Raw genomic sequence first — 23,678 nt, 5'->3', positions numbered from 1 at the left:
AACCTTCTCTGGACTTTCACGAATAATTCCAGACCAAAATTAGGCAAATCGGTCCTGCCGTTCTTGAGTTTTAGCGAGACTAACGAACAGCAATTATTTTTTATTTTTCTTTTTTTTATTGCCTTTGTAGGCAGACGAGCATACGACCCACCTGATGGTGAGTGGTTACCGTCGCCATATGTTTGTATAATTATGTCAAAGAACGGAATCTTTGAACGTCATTCTCAACGACTTTAAGACATACCATTAACTTACAAATTTGCAGACGCAATAAATACCGATGACAATAAAATTATTCTATACCTTCACTATAATATCCTGATAGTATGAACAGGATGATATGAAATACGAAATTAATTATTTGTTCGATTTGCAATTTAAACGTGTTATCTTAGTTTTTAAGCTACATATGTAGGTACGAGTATATTCTTTTAAATATTACATTTTAATCTCTGTGTTATCGTTGTTTTTCTTTTAGTAAAACTAAACTTTCAAATTTTATTTTATTGATTGATTGAGCACTAAAGACTCGCCCTGTGGATATAGCATAACACCTCGAGGTTACTAGAATAGGTAGGGAAAAAAAACACTAACTAGATGTTCAGTAGTTAAAAATAAATAATAAATAAATAAATATTTACTAACAATCACGCCACGTTAACTGGTCCCGTGATAAGTTCGTAAAGAACTTGTGTTACAGGTACCAGATAACGGAAATAAATGTAAGATTTTTTATTATACACATACATATATTTAATATACATCCATAGCCCTGGAAAATACATTTATATTTACCATACAAATATCTTCCCTTGGCGGGATTCGAACCCGCGACCCCCTTGTGTAGTGACCATGTCACTTACCACTACACCAGACAGCCGTAAAAAAACCAAAATATCTAATCTAGTTTTCCATTGACTTTATTTATTGAATTATATATTGGTAGAGCGAGTCCACGGTGGGTGTTAGCATTCACCTAGTGCTGGTCAATTTCTCCTGCCACCACACCTTATCAACTTTTTATGAAGTACAGATAATTCTCCTATAACGCGGTAGATACGTTCCTACAAAGCCCCGTGTTGTACGAAGCCGTGTTATATAATACTTTTTCTGAATGAAACATCTCAACTATACCTGTCTGTGTTTTTTTACGTATTATACATGAAAAATAAGCAGTAAAATTTTGGTGATTCCCATATATTGTGTGATCATTGTGCATAATGTAATTTTCGTTATCGTGTTGTAGAGGTACCGTGTTATAAGAGGGTTTATGGGGAATATTTATTTTCGCGTTAAGAGTGGAATCGGGTTTTAAAATACCGTGTTACATATAGGAGGGTAACCTGTACCTAATGCTTCTGTTCTGTTTGTCTTTATTTCCAGTTATAATGTTATTCGCGTGGTGCGTGCTTGCGTGCGTGACGGCGGCGGATGCGCTGCGTGTCGGGGCTGGTATAGCTGACGTCACTGGCCCACCGGCTGAAATTGCTTTTGTAAGTACATATTCGCGCCCGTTTACTACATTTTCTTGTTTGCCTGGGTTGGGAAATGCATTTGTAGCGGTGGCCATCATAGTACGCCAGATATTTGATAGATGCCTGGATCACGTCTGAATGTAGTCGTCGTGGCCTAACGGATAAGACGTCCGGTGCATTCGTGTTGAAGCGATGCACCAGTGTTCGAATCCCGCAGGCGGTTACCAATTTTTCTAATGAAATACGTACTCAACAAATGTTCACGACTGACTTCCACGGTGAGGGAATAACATCGTGTAATAAAAATGAAACCCGCAAAATTATAATTTGCGTAATTACTGGTGGTAGGACCTCTTGTGAGTCCGCGCGGGTGGGTACCATCACCCTGCCTATTTCTGCCGTGAAGCAGTAATGCGTTTCGGTTTGAAGGGTGGGGCAGCCGTTGTAACTATACTTGAGACCTTAGAACTTGTATCTCAAGGTGGGTGGCGTATTTACGTTGTGGATGTCTATGGGCTCTAGTAACCACTTAACACCAGGCGGGCTGTAAGCTCGTCCACACATCTGAGCAATAAAAAAAAAAAAAAAATCTATCAAATAGCCTGAATCTATCATATATGTACCTACCTACCCGCGCGGACTCACAAGAGGTTCTACCACCAGTAATAACAAGAGGTCCTCCAGTAAATTCCTTAATTCCTGATATTTTGACGCCCAGCTACTCAGAATACAGAAAAACAGTTTTTCTGTATTCTGAGCCCAGCTATTACTACGATCTGTTTATTCGTATTATTGACTATATTAATAAAGCGCCTACTATGCACGTTTCATCATATGTGTGTTCTTCGAAGGATTTTAGACGACCCTCGTCTATTTTTATGCGCAATCTTATTTAAAATGACTTTGAAATTACGGTTTACGGCATTCTATACAGCAATAGTAGTTAGCAGATCCTTGGTCAGGACTTTTCGATGCTACTGCTCCTTCTCAATCGTGTCACTCTTGGACTGAGTGGTCGTGATCGTCATGTAGTGTTGGAGGGGGGGACTTGACGCGTCTCACGATGTCCCGCCATCTCCTCCTATACGAGGCCATTCTACTACACTCATTGAAGGGACCTTCCACTGTGGTTTTGATTTGGTGGGCGAACTCCCACGCGGTTTAGGACCAACCACCCTTCCTCTATAACGAGGCGTATTAATTAAACGATATTCTTAATTATTTTGATAAATATAATAAATATTTGTGCAGCGACACACATTTTTACTGGTTGTAGGATCTTTTGTGAGTCCGCACGGGTAGGTACCACCACACTCGGCCTATTTCTGTCGTGAAGCAGTAATGCGTTCGGTTTGAAGGGTGGGGCAGCCGTTGTAACTATAATGAGACCTTAGAACTTATATCTCAAGGTGGGTTGCACATTTACGTTGTAGATGTCTATGGGCTCCAGTAACCACCTAACATCAGGTGAGCTGTGAGCTCGACCACCCATCTAAGCAATAAAAAAAAAAGATAGCTATTAAGGACGTAGATTTTCTATCGAAGCGTACTCAATTGTTTAATATATATACCTCAAGTCAATATTTAATTGATGCCAGGTGACTGGTCAAACAGGTCTTTGCTCAGTAACGCAGGCTCAAGCTATAAATGCTATTCTTCCAAGCAACCGAGACCATCTGGATTTCGAACCAGCTGACAGGTATCACGTAACTAGTGCGTGTTGCTAGTTGCACGGATAAGTTCCAACATCCTGCCTATATCTGCCGTGAAGTAGTAATTCGTGACAGTTTTATCTGGTTTCATTAGGATAGCCATTGCCATCGTGACGGTATTCGCATTGTGATATGTACCAGCTCTAATAACCACTTAACACCAAGCATCAGACAGGCGATGTCTATTTGGAGCCATTACGTTCATACACAGTGTGGTTCCGGAGATCTTTATTGCGACATGTTCTTTTTCAATTGATTCTCACGAAGAGCATTCGGCAGTAGGCACCGGCTTGGTAATAACATTTTGCCAATAATAATGCCAGTTGTAGTAATAAAATGCCTTTGGCATTGTTGATGTACACGAGCGACGGTAAATATTTACCATCAGACGGGTAATGAGGTATATAGATGCAAAAAAAAAACCAGGCGAGACAGTCGTAAACATGATCCCTCACGTAGCACACGTGATGATATCTCGCGATAAATACATCATGTAAGTATATACATTGCGTATGAAATGATAAAAGATGTTACGACTACTACATTTCTCATACAATGACCCTTCGAGGTTAACGACCTGTGAGAAGTGCAGTAAATGCTCTGTTTATCTTCATCCTGTCAGGAGATTTATCCATACGAATTGCCTATTCGGTAGGCGGACACTTCGCTGTGCCTCTGGCATTGCTGAAGTCCATGGGCGACGGTAACCACTCACCATTAGGTGTAAGGGCTTACTGCCAGGACTGTCGGTGTGTCGTATTTTTATCGCCTCTTGTTTCTTGTCGCCGGTTACGATCTCAGACGCACCATTGATTTTTGCTAAATACCCTCCTTCTTAGCCTACCTTTTACCGTCTCGTATATCTGTTTGTGATATAAATAGCAAGAAGAAAGCTTAGGCCCGTTGAAATTGAATGTGGAACATCTTATCTGACGAAACCTACTAGGAGGAATGTAGCCCTTATCCTTTAGGCCTTAAAGCTCAACAGACGAGTCTTTGTACTTGGGATAAAAATATTTATATGGAATCAATAAAGAGCAGTGAATATTCTAAAATCCGTGCAGCGTTATTATTGAGTTAAATAATTTTAGTTACGGTGTAATAGCCGAGACTAATTGGACGAAAACTATGAACTTTCTCTTTGACGGGGAAAACTACAAACAGATTTCTTTACGCTATTTAAATCGACAAAAAGAAATATGTAAATACTGACTCCCATATTTATTATGAGTTAGAGTTGTGTGCGAAGTTTATACAGTCATTATACCTATATATAAGCTAGTGACTTGTATAAATAAGACATAAGGAATCTTCAGAAATTTTCACATAAATTAAATATTTTATTTTTGCTATTATTCGACATACAATTTGGCCCGTAGACACAGTCCACTGAGCTTCTCCCTGGATCTTCTCAGTGGGTCGCTATTCCGATTATTATCATTATTATATTGTTATTATTATACATACATATTATTTAATTATACTTGTATACATGTGCAATGAAACTTAAAAATCTGTAAATGCTTAATAGAAAAAATAGACAGCAGTTAATACAATATTCAACCGTCCTTAAGGATCCACCCGAATCACTAACTCGCTTCAGACGGCTGCAGCTCTAGCAGCAGGTGCAGACACAGATACCCTTTTTTTTGACTAGGTCCAAAACTCACACGAGATATCCACGTCCTGGGGACCCGCTGGGTATGTGGAGTTGACGGTCTGCAGATGTTGGGTATAGACCGCGGGCTCAACTATGTTTTTGGGGCCCTACCCAGGTCTTTTTTGCCACGTACCATCCGGCTATGGAATGAGCTCCCCTCCACGGTGTTTCCCGAGCGCTATGACATGTCCTTCTTCAAACGAGGCTTGTGGAGAGTATTAAGCGGTAGGCAGCGGCTTGGCTCTGTCCCTGGCATTGCTGAAGTCCATGGGCGACGGTAACCACTCACCATCAGGTGGGCCGTATGCCCGTCTGCCTACAAAGGCAATAAAAAAAAATATATAAAAAAAAAAAAAAAAAAAACGACCCCCTCAAGCTCCTTCTCGGGACGTATCCATCTCCGCCACCTCTAAAACAAGATACTGGAGATTAAAACCGGTCAACGACCTTTCATTGTGGTTGCATAACACGTGATTGTCTATGAACCACTTAGATTATTATCGTTTAGCATGACCGTGACCCCGCTTAGCCGCCAATTCTTTGTAGCTCCATCCCGTTGTATCGTTTAGATGTTATATGCCTTGTGTTGTTTGAAATTTATTTAATTCTGCAATATCATGCATGATGTGCTTGTAAAATAAAACGGCACTATTGTTATGCGAGGAGCGATTGTATTGTTTAAAAAAAACATTATTTAATAAATCACTGAATAATATATTCAAAACCGGCACTTAGAATATAATAATAAGTCTGAACTATGTGAACGACAAATAAAACCTCCGACAGAATATCTCTGAGAAGCGCTTTACAAGAAAAGGGTGAGATATTCAAACAACGATTACAAATATGAACTATTTATGTGCTACTAAATATAAATGTAAATAAGGAAGATGCTTTTACAGTTAATTAATGTAAGAAAAAATACGGCGCGATGAGGTCACTACAGGAAAAACTACATCGAAATTAAAAATTAATATTAAGAGTGACACAAATTTAAGAAAGATAATATTATTTAATAGAAATATTATTATGGTAACTTAAATAAATATATTGAGATAGATGAGACCATCTAACACTCTACAATCACGGATGTATTCTGTATACCTAACCAAATGAGTTTGCTATACAAATATTTATTACTTACTACCTACGTCATTAATTTTGCTAACTTCATTCATGTCATTCATTTATAAGTCATTTACTTACTTTACATAGTCAGTAACTTCATTTATAAGTCGTCGTGGCCTAAAGGATAAGAAGTCCGGTGCATTCGTGTTGAGCGATGCACCGGTGTTCGAATCCCAGGCGGGTACCAATTTCTCTAATGAAATGACGGTGAGGGAATAACATCGTGTAATAAAAATCAAGCCCGCAAAATTATAATTTGCGTAATTACTGGTGGTAGGACCTTTTGTGAGTCCACACGGGTAGGTACCACTACCGTGCCTATTTCTGCCGTGAAGCAGTAATGCGTTTCGGTTTAAAGGGTGGGGCAGCCGTTGTAACTATACTGAGACCTTAGAACTTATATCTCAAGGTTGGTGGCGGCATTTACGTTGTAGATGTCTATGGGCTCCAGTAACCACTTAACACCAGGTGGGCCGTGAGCTCGTCCACCCACCTAAGCAATAAAACAAACTACAAGAATGCTTTCAAATATTACTTTACAATTTCTGCTGTTTCTTGATAATTTGTACAGTGGTTTTGCGTGACATTCCATTCAGATGGGCTATGCTCAACTCGAGCAGATCGGGCATGGAATTCACCTGCGTCAGTTCTCAAGGGCCTTCGTGATAGAAGATAACAGTGGGGACACTGTTAAACGACTGGTCTTCGTGTCTGTTGATGCTGCGATGATGGGACATGGAGTTAGGAAAGAGGTATTACCGATTATCTTTTAATTAGCATATGAAACGGACTCACGCTTCAATTTACTTTCAGCGTAACAATATATTATTTTTTCCTTTTTTTTCCTACCTATGCTGATAGCCTTGAGAGGCTATTTCAGCTTCACCCTAACGTGTGTAGGTGAGCTCACGGGCTCAAACCGGAGTGTTGCTAACACTGACCCTAGCATGAGTAGTGAGTGCTTCGCAGAATCTACCACCGGATCGGAAACGCGACCCACTGAGAAGATCCGGCGAGAAACTCAGTGGGCTACTTTATATTCTAAGATTGAGAGCAAAACCATTGGAAGAGATCGTTTTAAGCGATAAGACCGCTAAATCTACTTGCCGTTTTTCAATGCTAAATGTGTTTTGGTGTGCAACAAATGTTAAATGCGTTTTGGTAAGCAGCAGCTTGGCTTTGCGCTTGACATTGCTGTCGTCCATAAGTGACTGTTACCATTCACCATCCAGTGAGCCGTATGCTTATAAGGGTAAGGCCGTTAAATTGAACTCGTGTAACATAAAAGCTTAAGTTACCGGATAACTTAAAAGTTGTTGATGTGTTTGAATTTATAATTTATAATTTTATCATTTTATCATTTTATCATTTTATTAAAGCTTTGTTCTACAATTCCAAATGTGTTCTAAGCTTTACATCACTTTTATGCTACGTAACTAAAAATTAGCAACAATAGTAACATAAAAGTAACTTAAACCTACCCTCTTTTCAAAAGATGCTCGAACCTAGGGCGCTATGATGAATAATTAACGTTTATAGCATAGAGCTCTTATTTAAACATTAAACTTACTAAATTATCCTTCGATTTAAGCAAAACGATACAAACTTACCTTAAAATTAGTAAAAACTTTTTTCTGTCGGACAAAAACACGATGCGGACCAAACTAACTCACGTATCATCTCACTAATGGCCGATAAGTACGTGACATACCATAAGTAAGTTTGATATTGGCGTGGCCAATTATAAAACATATTCTTACTGCTCAATTCTTAAATTATTGTAAACATTTTGGTAACTTAAAATCAGTAACATAAAAGCTTAAAATACTAGGACGTGATGTTAAAATTCGAAAATAATTGATATTTCAATAGCTAGATTTTTGTGAAGGAATTAAATATTGCCTAACATAAATTGAGAACTTCTAATATTGAGAAATTATCTTAGGAGTCATCACTCTAGACATTACACATGCTTTATAAATATCCGTCATATCTGACATTAATTTCATTAAATCTCTTATTAAGTCATAGCGAGAAATCAATGAGTCAAGATGTACAGGATATATACCGTGAGAATGGTATCGGCTTATTATTACACGTTAACTGGTCCCATGATAAGTTCGTAAAGAACTTGTGTTACAGGTACCAGATAACGGAAATAAATGTAAGATTTTTATTATACACATACCGATCCGTCAGCGTAGAGAGGAGAGAGCGCTTACTACCTTGTTTTCTCTTTTGGACTCTGCCTCCTCACCCTCTTACTTAAAATCGCATTTTAGATACTTGAACGCAAGCCATGAGAAAATTCTACGTTCTTCACATAATCGTCTCTTACAATGTCCTATCCATCGCTCAGATTTTTTACATTCTTCTTTCTTTGTACAGTCCATAATATTATGGAATTCGCTTCCCAAAGAAATCAGGATGATCAGCAATCGCTTTACTTTTAAACTCAAAGTTCGCGAACACATCCACAAAAAACTGGAAGAATCATCTCCAAACTAGTTTATTTCATTTTTCAATTATTATTATTATATTATATATATGTAAAGAAAGTTATTCCTTTCTTTAATTTTAATTATGTCACGCATGCGCTGTCGACATGTGCCGGAACGTCCGCGCATGTGCTGTAAAGTGGAGAAGCCTTGACAGATAAATATTATGTCATTGTATAAAATTTTATGAAAAATAATTTCTAACTAGATTATAAATAAACTTTAAATGTCGTTTCTTTGTCCGAAATAACAAGCAACACATTGAAGTTTTATTTTAATAAACATATAATACATGTAAATAAAACAACATACCTAATAATCTTATATATATTTACTTTTATCCATTCTTAACTATAATACTAAATTGTGTATTTTCATGTGTATTTATATATTATTACTTTACATGTATATTATTGTGTGTAATTATGTGTATGTATGTATTTTACTATTTTATTTATAGTTATATTGAATTGTAGTATGTGTATTCTATAATACTGAGATGTTATTTTAAGGAAGATTTTTGTTTTGAGTTTGATCTTCTTTTTTTTTTTTGTTTTGTTGTTGTTGTTTGTTATTCTTTTGTTATTATCTCTGCACCACCCTATGGTCGACTGGAAGAGAATGCCCATGGCATTAAGTCCGCCTGTGTACAAGTTTTGTTTTGTGCATAAAGTATAAATAAATAAATAAATAAATATTTAATATACATCCATAACCCTGGAAAAGACATTTATATTTATCATACAAATATCTTCCCTTGGCGGGATTCGAACCCGCGACCCCCTTGTGTAGTGACCATGTCACTTACCACTACACCAGACGGCCGTTAAAATGATTCTTTAAAAAAAAAATTTTTTATTGCCGTTGGAATAATCTGAAACTTATATAATTCATTCCAACTATGATGGGGGATCATTTGGGACACTTGAATTTGTTCTAGCAATTCGTATTATCGTAGTAAAAACTACATAATTAAATACAAAGAAGTAGTTTTACAGACGTTTGCGTATTTGTAACAGTTGTAGAAAGGATGCCTTTTGCAAGGAAAACAATAAAACATGATAGTATTATTGTATTTATTCTAAAAAAGATGCCGGACGCGGAGTCATCCATCAAAATGGTTACTTTTTTGGCGGCCTTACCCATAAGGGCAATAAAAAAAATCTCTCTCTCTCTCTTTCTTTCTTTCTCTATATATCTATTTTAAAAAGGCAATATAAGCAATGATTTTGCATTAGGTAATAAGACGGCTGCAGAAGCGCTTTGGCGTAATCTACAACGAGGATAATGTGATCATCAGCGGCACCCACACTCACTCCACTCCTGGAGGATTCCTAATGGATTTCCTCTTCGATCTACCCATTCTTGGATTCGTGAAGGAGACGTACATAGCTTATGTCCTTGGAATTTATAAGGTGAGTTGAAAATTATAATTATAGCTTTATATTTTAACAGACTACTGGTGATAGAATGTCTTGTGAGTCTGCACGGGTAGGTACCACCACCCTGCCTATTTCTGCCGTGAAGAAGCTATGTTTCGGTTTGAAGGGTTGTAGCCGTTGTACTGTAAAACTGAGACTTTAGAACTCATATCTCAAGCTGGGTGGCGGCATTAACGTTGTTGATGTCTATGGGCTCTGGTAACTACTTAACAGCAGATGGGTCGTGAGCTTGTCCATCTATCGGAGCAACAAAATAAAATACGAGAAAAATTTGGAGCCTCATGTATCATTTACATTGTCAGTACATTCTTAACAGTTGCCAGTGCGAGCAAGTCTGAATACCTTTAATAAATTGCGTGAATAGACAAGCTTATATTCTACTTATTATTCAATGAACCGTTGGGCATTACCACCTACCCAGAGTAACTGCTGTACCTTTCTTTTAAACCGATGAAAAGACAGCTTTGCGACAAAAATAGGCAGATTAGTAATGCTTATGCCCTATACTCCAGGTCACTGGTCCAATACTCATTAAGTTACGTATAAAATAAAACTAGTTTCGCATCTGCGATATGTGGTAACGCATTAATTAACTAGAGGAACGAACAAATCGACGTTTCTCGGTAATTTGAAAAATAATCATGGCCGAATAACTGGGCTTTAATTAAAGGAAAAATACGTTCCGCTTTACAATTTTCTTTTGAAAACATAGAACGATTTAAGAAACGAATTTAAATATTCAGTGTACTTATTTTTAACAATTAATTGAAAACGTCATCACCTTTCAAGGTGACGACATCATCATTGGCATAAAGAAAGTGAAATCGTTGCTTTTTTTTTTATTGTGTGACATGGCCCTTATTTCGCCAATGTCAATGTATTTCATTAAAAAAAATGTTTTTTCTACAAATTAAATACTTACAGACCGTATCGATAAATAAGAATATAAACTTTAACAGTGATCAAGTCATGGCTACCTTCATGTTTTGAGTTCAAATTAGAAAAATGTTATCTATCTATCTATCTCTTAGGTTTATGGCGTTTCCTTTTAGATTTCAAGGTCATTAATTAATCAAAACAACATTGACATATGACATTGAATGGTTGGTACACAGAGTAAATAAAAATATAGGCTAAAGCATCTGTTTCAATAGAGCCAATCACAAGGACATTTTAGGACAAAAAAACGTTAAACATAACAGCAGCGAGCTAGTCTATTCCTTGAAATGGCTTTAAATCAAGAAAATAAAAAAAAGGTCAATAGCTATTGTTTTAGCGAGAAAACAAACGTTGAAGGTTATATGGTCACGTGAATCGGTCGCAATGCTTAAATGACTTATGAAATCGATTTCGATCGATGCCGAGATAAAAATATTACGCCATACAGCATCGTTTCTATTAATCACGATTGCCAGGTTTCGGTGTCACCATCTTCACATATGAATAGAGGAAATACTCTTTAATCTGCAATAAAAGTCTTCTGAAGTGCGCCCTCATGAACATGCAACATGCCTTTTTAGACGTAGAGTCATTAGGTCGGATGTCAATTGTTTTCGTCTTTCAATTTGAAATCTTATTATTGTTTACAGGTTTCAAGAAAATAACAGAAAATCACATACAAATTCCTCTAAAGCTGTTGCATGTAATAGTTTGATTCGGCCTTGTGATTCTGATGTGGAGTTTTTTTTTTTAATTGTTAGTTAAGTCTACGTTAATCCTTTCCAGTTTGGCGGCAGGCTTGCCCGATTTTCTCAATTCTCTTTTAAAAATGGCCATAAGGGCAAATTTTTATCATGTGAGGCCAAAGGTGTTGTTATGTGGGAATGTTCATTTTTCAGAGCATAGTAATAGCTCACAGCAGGCTGACGTCGGCTCTTATAAAATACGGCGAGGCTGAACTTCTAGATGCGAATATCAACAGATCTCCGAAATCATACTTGAACAATCCGGCAGAAGAAAGATCAAAGTTAGTTTTGTTATTTTTTTTAATCCCTTAGATTGGTGGCAGAGCTCACAGCCCACCTGGTGTTAAGTGGTTACTGGAGCCCATAGATACCTACAACGGCTGCCCCACCCTTCAAACGGAAACGCATTACTGCTTCACGGAACAAATAGTCAGGGTAGTGGTTGCTACCCGCGCGGGCTCTCAAGAGGTCCTACCACCAGTAACGAACGAACCAGCCTGGAAAACAACTAGCTGGACAACCTTACGAAGTATCATTGAAGTGAACTTTTTTTGTCAATTTTCAGATATAAATACGACGTGGATAAGACCTTGTCTCAAGTGAGATTCCTTGCAACGACGGGCGATGTCATCGGCGTGATCAACTGGTTCGCCGTCCACCCGACCAGCATGAACAACACCAATAGGCTGGTGTCCTCGGACAACGTCGGATACGCTTCGATACTCATGGAGAAGGCTCTGAATGGGAACAATACGTTACCGGGGAAAGTGAGTTGATAGTGCTCTATGTTGTTTGGTTAACATCAGGATCAAGTACTTTAAATTATAATATTGAGGGCTGTTGCGCTGGAGACTCTTCTAAAGAGTCTGTCGGTAAATGGTACTCATATGTTATATTAATTATCAATGATAAAATATTCAATATAATTTTTTTGTTTGTTTTTCAACAATTTTCAACATCACTTTCTTTTCTTTCGTTTAGTAGTCAGCCACTCATGAGCTTTACTTAACGTATTATTATATGATGCCGAATGTCATCTACGTACAATTGATTTTGTAACTATTTTTTTTTTTAATGTCGATAACAAAACAATAGAGAAAATATTGAATAAAATAAATAAAAAATAAAATCTTGAACTATCAGTGATTAAGGTCGTAATTCAATGGATAAACATTGATTCCTGTTAGATTTACACAAAACCGTGCAATACCTAATTGAATAGTAATACATTCAATCATAGATTTGACTTATAGTTGTGAATCGAAATTAGTCGCGTTTGTTTCTAAGACAATTTGGACGAGCTCAGAGTGCTTAGTGCGAGTTTTTTAACGTTCTCGATACCGTAAAAGTTAACTCTATGCAGTTGGAACAGCGCCCCTAGCGGCAAACGTGGGCAAACGTTCCTCCTCCCTCCTCCCTGAGTCTTATTCCTCACGTCTGAGGGCTGTGACCATCTCCTTTTATTATCCTGCTCTGGATGATGTTTCGCCATCTTCCTCTGTTCGCGGCGGTGTGTATGGCATCGTAGACTGTGGTATCCAAACATTCCAACTCTATACAAATTAGAGTTAACTTTTACGCTATCGAGAACGTTAAAAAGCTCGCACTAAGCACACTGGCCACTATCGTATCATCCACATAAACGTTCGCCGACACTCAGGGCGCAATAGTCTGCGCGTTCGGGTCAACGAACCTCGGCGACGTGTCCCCCAACACGCGCGGCCCGCGCTGCGAGCGGAGCGGCCGGCCGTGCGACCAGCAAGAGCAGTTATGCGGGAACAAGGAGCGCTGCTTCGCTTCCGGCCCCGGTAGGGATATGTTCGACAGCACTAGGATCATCGCTACCAAACTATTCGAAACAGCCATGGTGAGAATTACTTTCTATTAGTGTAGGTGGTAGGACCTCTTGTGAGTCCGCGCGGGTAGGTACCACCACCCTGCCTATTTCTGCCGTGAAGCAGTAATGCGTTTCGGTTTGAAGGGTGGAGCAACCGTTGTAATTATACTTGAGACCTTAGAACTTAGATCTCAAGGTGGGTGGCGCATTTGCGTTGTAGACGTCTATGGGCTCCAGTAACCACTTAACACCAGTTAGGCTGTGAGCTCGTCCACCCATCTAAGCAATAAAAAAAGGCAGACGAGCATATGGCCTACCTTATGGTGAGTGGTTATCGTCGCTCACGGACTTCAGCAATGCCAGGGCTAGAGCCAAGCTTTCCGCTTAATACTCTCCACAAGCCTCGAAGAAGGACATGTCATAGCGCTGCGTTTCTCACCGTGGAGGGAAGCTCATTCCAAAGCCGGATGGTACGTGCCACGTGGCAAAAAAGATCTCTGGAAGCACACTGTGGATGAACGCAGTGGCTCCAGGTAGTATGGATGAACTCTACTCCGGGCGGGCGGTGCGATGGTAAAAACGAGATAATGGTATCATCTCAAACAATTCCTTAGAGCATTTCGGCCGTTGATAGCCATAGATGGTTTCCAATAACCACTGGACAATGTACGAATGACGCCTCTCTTTATAAAGTATCAAGATAAAATCTCAATGCCGTTGGGCCAGCGGATGTCTTAGCGTTCGACATGGAGCACTTCACTTCACCAGGACAGAAGATAACTAAATAACCTAAGAAAACACTACATGAAGTTGTATTTTATGTTAGTCACCATAATAGTAGCAGTTCCACTTAGTAGCAGTTGTTCATTTATTTGCGTTAGTAAACAAATATGGAAATCCTTAATAAGAAATCGTTAATAAGCCTGCGTTGTTTCTAGAAAGTTCTCAGACAGCCCGGGGAAGATATAACTGGCACAGTGGCCGTGGCCCACCAATACGTCAAGATGCCAGATGAAGAAGTCCACCCATTCGATCCTGTGACAGAAACATTTAACATTGTAAGTGATTTGTTTGTTATGTAGGACAATGAAATACTTTTTGTGAATAGGTACCATAGGAGAGAGATCGCGCAAATTTAAGAGGTTGAAGGACTCTCATTAATACAGACAGTTCTGCTATTCATAAAATGCACACGCAACTCAGCCTCTTCAAGCTTCTACTGCTGTTTCCTCCTCATTTAACCATTATTGAATATGCACACATATAGAAGCATATTCTTACCTAATTTTAGTCAATTAGGAAAGATTTTGTGAATTTTAATCGGCGGTTTCCCACACTTAGGATTGAGGCTCAGCTTGCAGCCGTTCGTGTGTGTTGTTATGCTTTAGTGATTCTTCTCAGTCGTATGCACTCTTGGCAGAGTGGTCGTGGTCACAATTTCGGGTGGTGGCGCGCTTCACCAGACGTCGCTATTCCTCGCCTACCGCGGCCCTTCTTGTACACTCGTTGACGGCACCGCTTAACGCTACGCTACGCGGTTTTGTACCCTCTATCATAACACCACAAGGTGCAACCGAGTCGTCACACCGTCGCGAAACACGTCCGAAGAAAGTGAGAATGCGACCCTGAACGATGGATGGATAGTCACTGCTTGATACCGAGTTCCTGTAGAATTGACTGACTCGTTCTGAACTCTCTACGATATTTGCAGCGTTCTTCTCCGGCACCACATTTCGAGAGCATCATTACATATATTATTCTCTAAATTCCAGAGTGTAAAAGTGAAGGGCTGTCTCCCGGCCATGGGGTATAGTTTCGCAGCAGGGACCACTGACGGGCCAGGGGCGTTTGACTTCAAACAGGGAACTAAAACATCTAACCCTCTCTGGAACGCCGTGAGGGACTTCATAGCCGAGCCGACGGAGGACGATGTACAGTGCCAAGCTCCGAAGCCCATCCTGCTGGCCACCGGAAGGGTACGTGACTTTGAGGCGTAGAGTGCCGTGAATGACCTTTTTGTTCGTGATATCGTAAACACCTAACTTTTCAACGTACAACATTTTGACATTGAATTAATTATTCATAAATCCTATCTTAAATGAACAAAGACATATTATTATAACCAATTCTTCTTCTTCTTCTCTGTCGTTTCCTCATTACTGAGGGTCGTGACCACCTTGGTCCAGTTTTTGCACCAGCTTCCTCCAATGCTGCCTGCATTCATATAACCAATTAAATCTATTTAGATAAGGTTATGCGTCATGATAATCGCCTTATCGTTGCAACCGCTGACTACGCCCCGAATCCTGATCGCGCCGGAGCCAGTCACCGTCGACGTCCCACCGTCGACGTCCTAGACATGTTATTACGGATCCATCAGACCCAGTAACCCTTGCATTAGATGAGTTTAGCTCTAACACTAGGAGCAGGCTTAGGGATTCCGATAACCGTACCCTTCGAACTCTGCAAAGAGTTTGACGTGCAACCTAACCTGACAATCAGCCTGCTGAGTTTCTCGCCGAATTTTCTCAGCGGGTTGCGATTCCGATCCGGTAGTAGACTCATTCGCGAAGCAGTTGTTCTTGAGTTGTTAGGTCTCCTTCGGAGGCGCTCGGGCAGCTGTTAGCAAATTCCACCCCTCCTGGCTGAGCCCATGCGCACCCATCTGTCCTGGTGAAACTAGAAAGGCCTCCGGGCAAGCAGTACTCCTTTAACCATAAAAAACCAATTAGGTATCATTTTCTCGTCTGTTTGACAAGTGATTTTCATTTTTCATTTTTTTTAATTGTCAATAAGCAAACAAAAGAGATAATTCTTTGTATACAATATCTAATTTCGTTGCTTGGGATGAACGAACCAATAAAGAACTCATTAAGCGCGAAATACCGATTGAGGTCGAATTTTGAAATCAAAAAAGTGACCCTTTCTTTTTCCAGGCTAAGTTCCCTTACGAGTGGCAGCCCCGGGTGGTGTCCTGCGCGGTCGCCAGGATCGGCTCGTTGTACTTGGCGGCCGTCCCCGGGGAGTTCACCACCATGTCCGGGAGGAGATTGCGGAACATCATCTCCAAGACCGCCCCACGACCTAACCGGGTCGTCATAGCCGGCCTCTCCAACATATACTCGGACTACGTGGCTACCCCTGAGGAGTACCAGGTTGGTCGTAGTGTTTTGTTTGAGATCACGTTTAGTGCTTAGACTGACTCGGTGGTGCATTAGTAAGCGGCTCCGACTACTGCGTCAAGGGTCGTCGGTTCGATTCCCAAATCGGGCAAAACGTTGTGTGGTAAACAGGCTTATTATCTGTTTATTATCTATATATATATATATATATATAAGTATATGTATGTATGTCAGTCTCTGGCACAGATAACACAGGAAACCCTAAATTGGGGTCGTAAGACCGTGCGTGATTTGTTCCCAGTTATTTTTATTATTATATAAGAAAATATTTACATCGAGTACATTTCAATCTCAGGTCCCCCTGTGGTTTTTTCGTGCAACTGTTCAACACAATATCCGTTGTTGTATATTAATTATTGTGTCCTGAAATTATAGGTGCAAAGATACGAAGCGGCTTCAACCATCTACGGACCCCACACATTGGACATCTACCTGAACAAATACCTTGAACTCACCGAGGCTCTGCTCGAGGTAAAGGATCAACGAAGACCAGAATTTCATTAATACAAAGGGCTTTTTCCTACCTTTTTTTATAGCTTAGATGGGTGGATGAGCTCACAGCCCACCTGGTGTTAAGTGGTTACTGGAGCCCATCCACAACGTAAATGCGCCACCCACCTTGCGATATAAGTTCTAAGGTCTCAAGTATAGTTACAACGGCTGCCCACCCCTTCAAACCGAAACGCATTACTGCTTCACGGCAGAAATACGCAGGGCGGTGGTACCTACCCGCGCGAACTCACAAGAGGTCCTATCGCCAGTAATTACGCAAATTATAATTTTGCGGGAAAAGCTAAGAGAGCTACCTAAGCTGAGAGCCTTGAGAGCTTATGTCAGCGTAACCGGGCGAGAAAGGGCTTTGTAATTTTAGAATACGTGTGTGTTGGATGAGAAGCGAACGAATGAGTTGCGAAATGAAGACATTAATATTGTGAATCTTACGTTTCATTAATAGTCTTGATGTATTTCAGAATAAAACCCCCGAGTCTGGTCCGGACCCTCCTGACTTGAGCGGCCAGCTGATCACCCTGGTGCCCCCCGTGCTGTGGGACTCCGCCCCCTGGGGGAAGGAGTTTGGAGACTGCGTGCAGCAGCCGCAGTCCAGCTACAGCTACGGAGACGTCGTGGTAGTCTCTTTTGTAAGTGCAGTCCACATTAAATAATATAGCTTCGACAGTTGTGTTAAATTTGACCACTCTGAGGAATTGTTCGAGATGATACCGGCATCTCGTTTTTACCATCGCACCGCCCGCCACCGGAGTAGAATTCATCCATACTACCTGGAGCCACTGCGGTCATCCACAGTGTGTTTCCAGAGATCTTTTTTTTATTGCTTAGATGGGTGGACGATTTCACAGCTCACCTGGTGCTAAGTGGTTACTGGAGCCCATAGACATCTACAACGTAAATGCGCCATCCACCTTGAGATATAACTTGTAAGGTCTCAAGTATAGTTACAACGGCTGCCCCATCCATCAAACCGAAATGCATTACTGCTTCACGGCAGAAATATGTAGGGCGGTGGTACTCGCACGGACTCACAAGAAGTCCTACCACCAGTAAGTTTTTGGCACGTACCATCCGGCTTTGGAATGAGCTCCCCTCGACGGTGTTTTTCGAGCGCAATGACATGTCCTTCTTCAAACGGGGCTTGTGGAGAGTACTTAACAGTAGGCAGCGGCTTGGCTCTGCCCCTGGCATCGCTGAAGTCCATGGGCGACGGTAACCACTCACCATCCGGTGGGTCCTATAAAAAAATAAAGTAAGGAATTAACAAACTAGTCCAAGTTCGCTGACCAGGTGTCGGGGCACCCACGGAACAGCGTCCGCCACGGCCGCTGGTACATGGCCGTGGAGAAACTCGAATCGGAGATCGATGACGCCTGGACCGTCATCGCGACTGATGCGGATTGGGAGACCAAGTAGGTTCCACTCAATTATCTTTAATGCCCCCTAATGTAACAGACGAATCGCGCAGCTCCGAGTCAAGGACACTAGTCAAACACACACTGACACACACACACACACACGCACACACACACACACACACACACACACACTCACACACACACACACACTCACACTCACACTCACACACACACACACACACACACACACACACACACACACGGACGCGCGCGCACACACACACGGACGCGCACACACACGCATAATGACCTTAAATGATAACACCTAATGATCTCTCAACACTAGTCCAGCATCTGTTCACGACTTAACCTAACCTAATCTATCTTAAGAAGGAGGAGCCTGGAGATCAGTAATACATGTCTTTGAACCTAGTACAGATTTCAGATCTTTGAAAGGCTTACAAAAAAAATTATAAGGTTAATTTCCATTTGTAATTGTACTGTACCTTTAAGAGAGAAATAAATAAATTATAAAAAAAAATTATAAGGAACCGTCGGAGCCCATAGACATATAGTTACAACGACTGCCCCACCCTTGAAACCGAAAGGCATTACTGCCTCACGACAGAAATAGGTGGGGTGGTGGTAACTACCCGTGCAGACTCACAAAAGCTACCAGTACTGAGACATTAGGACTTATATCTCAAGGTGGGTGACGCATTTACGTTGTAGATGTCTATGGGCTCCAGTAACCACTTAAAACCAGATGGGCTGTGAGCTCGTCCAACCATTTAAGCAATAAAAAAAAATAAAAAACTGTACCACGTTTCTATCTACCTACCTATTTCTGCCGCTAAGTCCTCACGCACTCCAGTTGGAAGGGAGCGAGTACCATCGTATTCTTAAGACTTAGAATATTAAACAACGATCGTATTACACGCTTACACCAGCCGCCTTCTCCTTGAGGAGTCAAGGTCACTCACGTTCTTTTTTAATGACGCATGACCTTCTCTACGTGGAAACTACCACCATAACCCGGCGCATGATGTAAGCTTGAAGTAAAATTGCACCATTTGATAACCAGATTCACCTGGCACCGTGACTCCAAAGTCTTGGGAACGAGTCACGTGGAACTCGAATGGGAGATACCCCCCGGGACTTCCCCTGGTACATATCGGATCCACCACTACGGTAACTACAAGTACGTTTTGGGTGGAATATACCCATACCACGGCTTCACTGATAGTTTCAAGGTCTCTTAAATGTGTTTTTTTTTTTTATTATGAGGTCACAAATAATATTTAATGTTCTCTTTGTCAAATTTGAAATGAAAATGTAAATAATCTTCTTTTGTAAACATATTTGTCATTCGATTTCGAGGTCAATTGAAATGTAATCGTGTCCAACAATATTTTTGTTGTTGAATGAGATTACGTTGCACTGAACTTTTAATTATAATGTAATTTAAGGTCATTTTCAAATTTTAATTTAATTGTGTATAGTTTATTCTTTATTTTTAATTCAAATAAAACAAACAATACTATAAGGGTTAAATTAAGGTTTAATGATATAGATTTAGTTTCAATTATTTCATAGGCCAATTTTGATACTAGTCTTACACGTAATACGTATATAATTACGCCTATAATTAATTAACTATATACAAAATAAAATTCTTTGCAAAAAATTACCAAAGACTAAAAATAGTTGTCCTTTGTAAAAATGTATTATTCTTGTAAATGTTAATAGGGCCCCCAATTTGCTAATGATAAACTTTAAGTTCAAATTTCATAATGAGTACATTAAAAAGGATATTACAATTGAAAATATTTTATTATTATTAATAGATTTACATACAACACGCTCTTGAATCATGTTGTTATTTTGTATTATAATAATTTAGAGTATTTTTATACCGAACGCCTGTTTCTTGTGCCAACGCAAACTTGTATTTGTGAATTAAATAAATATATCTTACTTTTGTTTTAATTTCTTTGTGACCTGAAAGTTATTCGAAATAAAAATTTGCATTATCAAATACTTTATACCACACAGAAGTGCTGGTGAATGTGTGATTACTAAGAACTTGTTTACTGGTGGTAGGACCTGTTGTGAGTCCGCGCGGGTAGTTACCACCACCCCGTCTATTTCTGCCGTGAAGCAGTAATGCTTTTCGATTTGAAGAGCGGGGCAACCGTTGTAACTATACTGAGACCTTAGAACTGATATCTCAAGGTGGCTGACGCATTTACGTCGTAGATGTCTGTGGGCTCCAGTAACCACTTAACACCAGGTGGGCTGTGAGCTCGTCCACCCATCAAAGCAATAAAAAAAAATGGACAGAAAGTACCATTGACCATTATAATCATTTGTTCGATTGATTGATTGGAAGGATTATTCGTACTAGGTGAATATATACGCTAGGACTGTCAACCGAATTAATTTGTTTTATAAATAGCTACAGGCGGAAAGTAATGTTACAAGCCTTTCCTGAGCAGTGACATCGAGTCACTGTTCGGCATGGGAGACTCTGTCATCCTGGCAGGCGATTTAAATTGTCACCACACTAGGTGGAACTGCCACCGTACAAATTTAAATGGTAGGCGTCTCGACGCGTTTATAGTCAACCTTACCTTCGAAATAGTCGGCCCTCCAACTCCAACATGTTATCCGTATAACATCGCGCTCCGTCCGAGCACTATAGACCTGGCACTGCTTAGGAACGTAAATCTTTGCGTTTGTGTTTCATCGAAGCAATGTCAGAACTCGACTCAGACCACTGACCTGTCGTTATGCAGCTCGGTCGCCCCCACAACCCAGTCACAGTTACGAGGACCATGGTGGATTGGAAGAAGCTGGGCACGTGCTTAGCGGATGCCGCTCCACCAATCCTCCCCTGCGGCCCGGATTCAACTCCATCCCCCGAGGACACAGTCGAATCCATAAACATCATTAAGGATCACATCTCTTCCGCAATCATAAGATCTTCCAAAGAAGTCGATGTGGAGGACAGCTTCCACCGCATCAGACTGTCCCCCGAACTTAGGAATCTCTTAAGAGTTAGAAACGCGGCAATCCGGGCCTACGACTTCCCACACATTCAAACCGGATTCGGATGCGTCGTCTACAGCGGGATGTCAAATCTCGCCTAAGCGACGCCCGTAATGAGAATTGGGATAGTTATTTGAAGAACTCGAGCCTTCTCACCAAGCATACTGGCGACTAGCTAGGACTCTCAAATCCGAAACTACCGCTACTATGCCTCCCCTCGTACGCCCTTCAGGCCAACCACCGGCTTTCGATGACGATGACAAGGCAGAGCTGCTGGCCGATGCACTGCAAGAGCAGTGCACCGCCAGCACTCAATACGCGGACCCCGAACACACCGAGCTAGTCGACAGGGAGGTCGAGCGCAGAGCTTCCCTGCCGGTCTCGGACGCGTTACCTCCCATTACGACTGACGAAGTTAGAGACGCGATCCACAACCTCCAACCAAAGAAAGCACCCGGCTCCGACGGCATCCGCAACTGCACGCTAAAACTTTTACCAGCCCAACTGATAGCAATGTTGGCTACCATTTTAAATGCCGCTATGACGCACTGCATCTTTCCCGCGGTGTGGAAAGAAGCGGACGTTATCGGTATACACAAGCCGGGCAAACCGAAAAACGAAACCGCTAGTTACCGTCCGATTAGTCTCCTCCCAGGGATAGGCAAAATTTACGAACGGAAACGCCTCTGGGACTTCGTTACCGCGAATAAAATTCTCATAGACGAGCAGTTCGGATTCCGCGCTAAACACTCGTGCGTACAACAAGTGCACTGCCTCACGGAGCACATCTTAATAGGGCTAAATAGGCGTAAACAAATCCCGACCGGCGCCCTCTTCTTCGATGTCGCGAAGGCGTTCGACAAAGTCTGGCACAACGGTTTGATCTACAAACTGTACAACATTTGAGTGCCAGACAGACTCGTGCTCATCATACGAGACTTCTTGTCGAACCGTTCATTTCGATATGGAGTAGAGGGAACTCGCTCTCGTCCCCGTCATCTGACTGCCGGAATACCGCAAGGCTCCGCGCTCTCCCCGTTATTATTTAGTTTGTATATCAATGATATACCCCGGTCTCCGGAGACCCATCTAGCGCTCTTTGCCGATGACACGGCTATCTACTACTCGTGTAGGAAGATGTCGTTGCTTCATCGGCGACTCCAGATCGCAGTAGCCATCATGGGACAGTGGTTCCGGAAGTGGTGAATCGACATCAACCCCACGAAAAGCACAGCGGTGCTCTTCAAAAGGGATCGCCCTCCGAATACCACTTCGAGCATCCCACTCCTTAATAGGCGCGCAAACACCTCCGCCGTTAGCCCCATCACTCTCTTTGGCCAGCCCATACCGTGGGCATACTCGAAGGTCAAATACCTAGGCGTCACCCTCGACAGAGGGATGACATTCCGTCCCCACATTAAAACGGTACGCGACCGTGCCACGTTTATGAGTGATTCTCTGAAATTGCGTTATTTGTCTGATTCATATGGGCTAAATTTTTTTTCACATTTAAGCTTATAAAACATATTTTTACGAAAGATGATAACCTAAGATACAATGTCTGAAAAAGGCACACTTTTTGATAAAATGTTTTCCGAGATAATTAACTTTAAAATTTTTGGGGCCATATGAATCAGAATTAGGGATAGAAATGAAATTCTAGTTAGAAAAATCAGTCAATTACTTATTAAAATCACAGTAAATGCACACGATACTTATCATAACATCTAAATCTAGTCAATCACAGCATGATATGGCACTTGACAATATCAATTATCACAATATTTGAAGTTATTAGGACTGCTGCGAAATTTACAGCTACTGTTTTTAGACATGTAAATAACATTAGGTTCATACGAAATGACTTGTTACAGGCGTGATGTGCCGCTAATGTAACGTTTCATTAACAATATGTGTGACATTCTGATTAATATGGTATTTTTACCTTATGAATCAGACACATATCAATCAGAATTTTGCACATTAACATCGATAAATCATCACACGTATGCAATTAAGTATTGTTATTTATACATAGGTTTCTGTTCCCCGATGGCATTATATTTCCCGCAGATTCAAGTTTGAAAACCATTTACCTTAATTATAAAAACGAACATACTAATCAGAAACACAGGTGTAC

General features: G+C 40.8%; 1 protein-coding gene across 2 annotated transcripts in view; it reads left to right on the top strand.

Moving 5' to 3' along the window:
* CDase (neutral ceramidase) overlaps window positions 1-20,464 on the top strand; it is a 40,570-nt gene extending 20,106 nt beyond the window's left edge. For both annotated transcript variants that reach the window (XM_028175024.2, XM_089731767.1), the window contains 13 exons: window positions 1,384-1,493; window positions 6,572-6,727; window positions 9,712-9,888; window positions 11,754-11,881; window positions 12,166-12,367; window positions 13,261-13,467; window positions 14,376-14,495; window positions 15,210-15,413; window positions 16,374-16,592; window positions 16,995-17,090; window positions 17,591-17,758; window positions 18,420-18,541; window positions 19,572-20,464. In XM_028175024.2, coding sequence (XP_028030825.2) covers window positions 1,389-1,493; window positions 6,572-6,727; window positions 9,712-9,888; window positions 11,754-11,881; window positions 12,166-12,367; window positions 13,261-13,467; window positions 14,376-14,495; window positions 15,210-15,413; window positions 16,374-16,592; window positions 16,995-17,090; window positions 17,591-17,758; window positions 18,420-18,541; window positions 19,572-19,749 — 2,082 coding nt within the window. In that variant the 5' untranslated portion in view covers window positions 1,384-1,388 and the 3' untranslated portion in view covers window positions 19,750-20,464. The remainder of the gene's footprint in view (window positions 1-1,383; window positions 1,494-6,571; window positions 6,728-9,711; window positions 9,889-11,753; window positions 11,882-12,165; window positions 12,368-13,260; window positions 13,468-14,375; window positions 14,496-15,209; window positions 15,414-16,373; window positions 16,593-16,994; window positions 17,091-17,590; window positions 17,759-18,419; window positions 18,542-19,571) is intronic.
* Window positions 20,465-23,678: the final 3,214 nt, after the last annotated feature.

This window comes from Bombyx mandarina, chromosome 12, assembly GCF_030267445.1.
Source record: "Bombyx mandarina strain Sakado chromosome 12, ASM3026744v2".
Taxonomy (NCBI): Eukaryota; Metazoa; Arthropoda; class Insecta; order Lepidoptera; family Bombycidae; genus Bombyx; species Bombyx mandarina.
The sequence above is the reverse complement of the archived record's forward strand: the minus strand, read 5'-3'. Positions and strand labels throughout refer to the sequence as shown.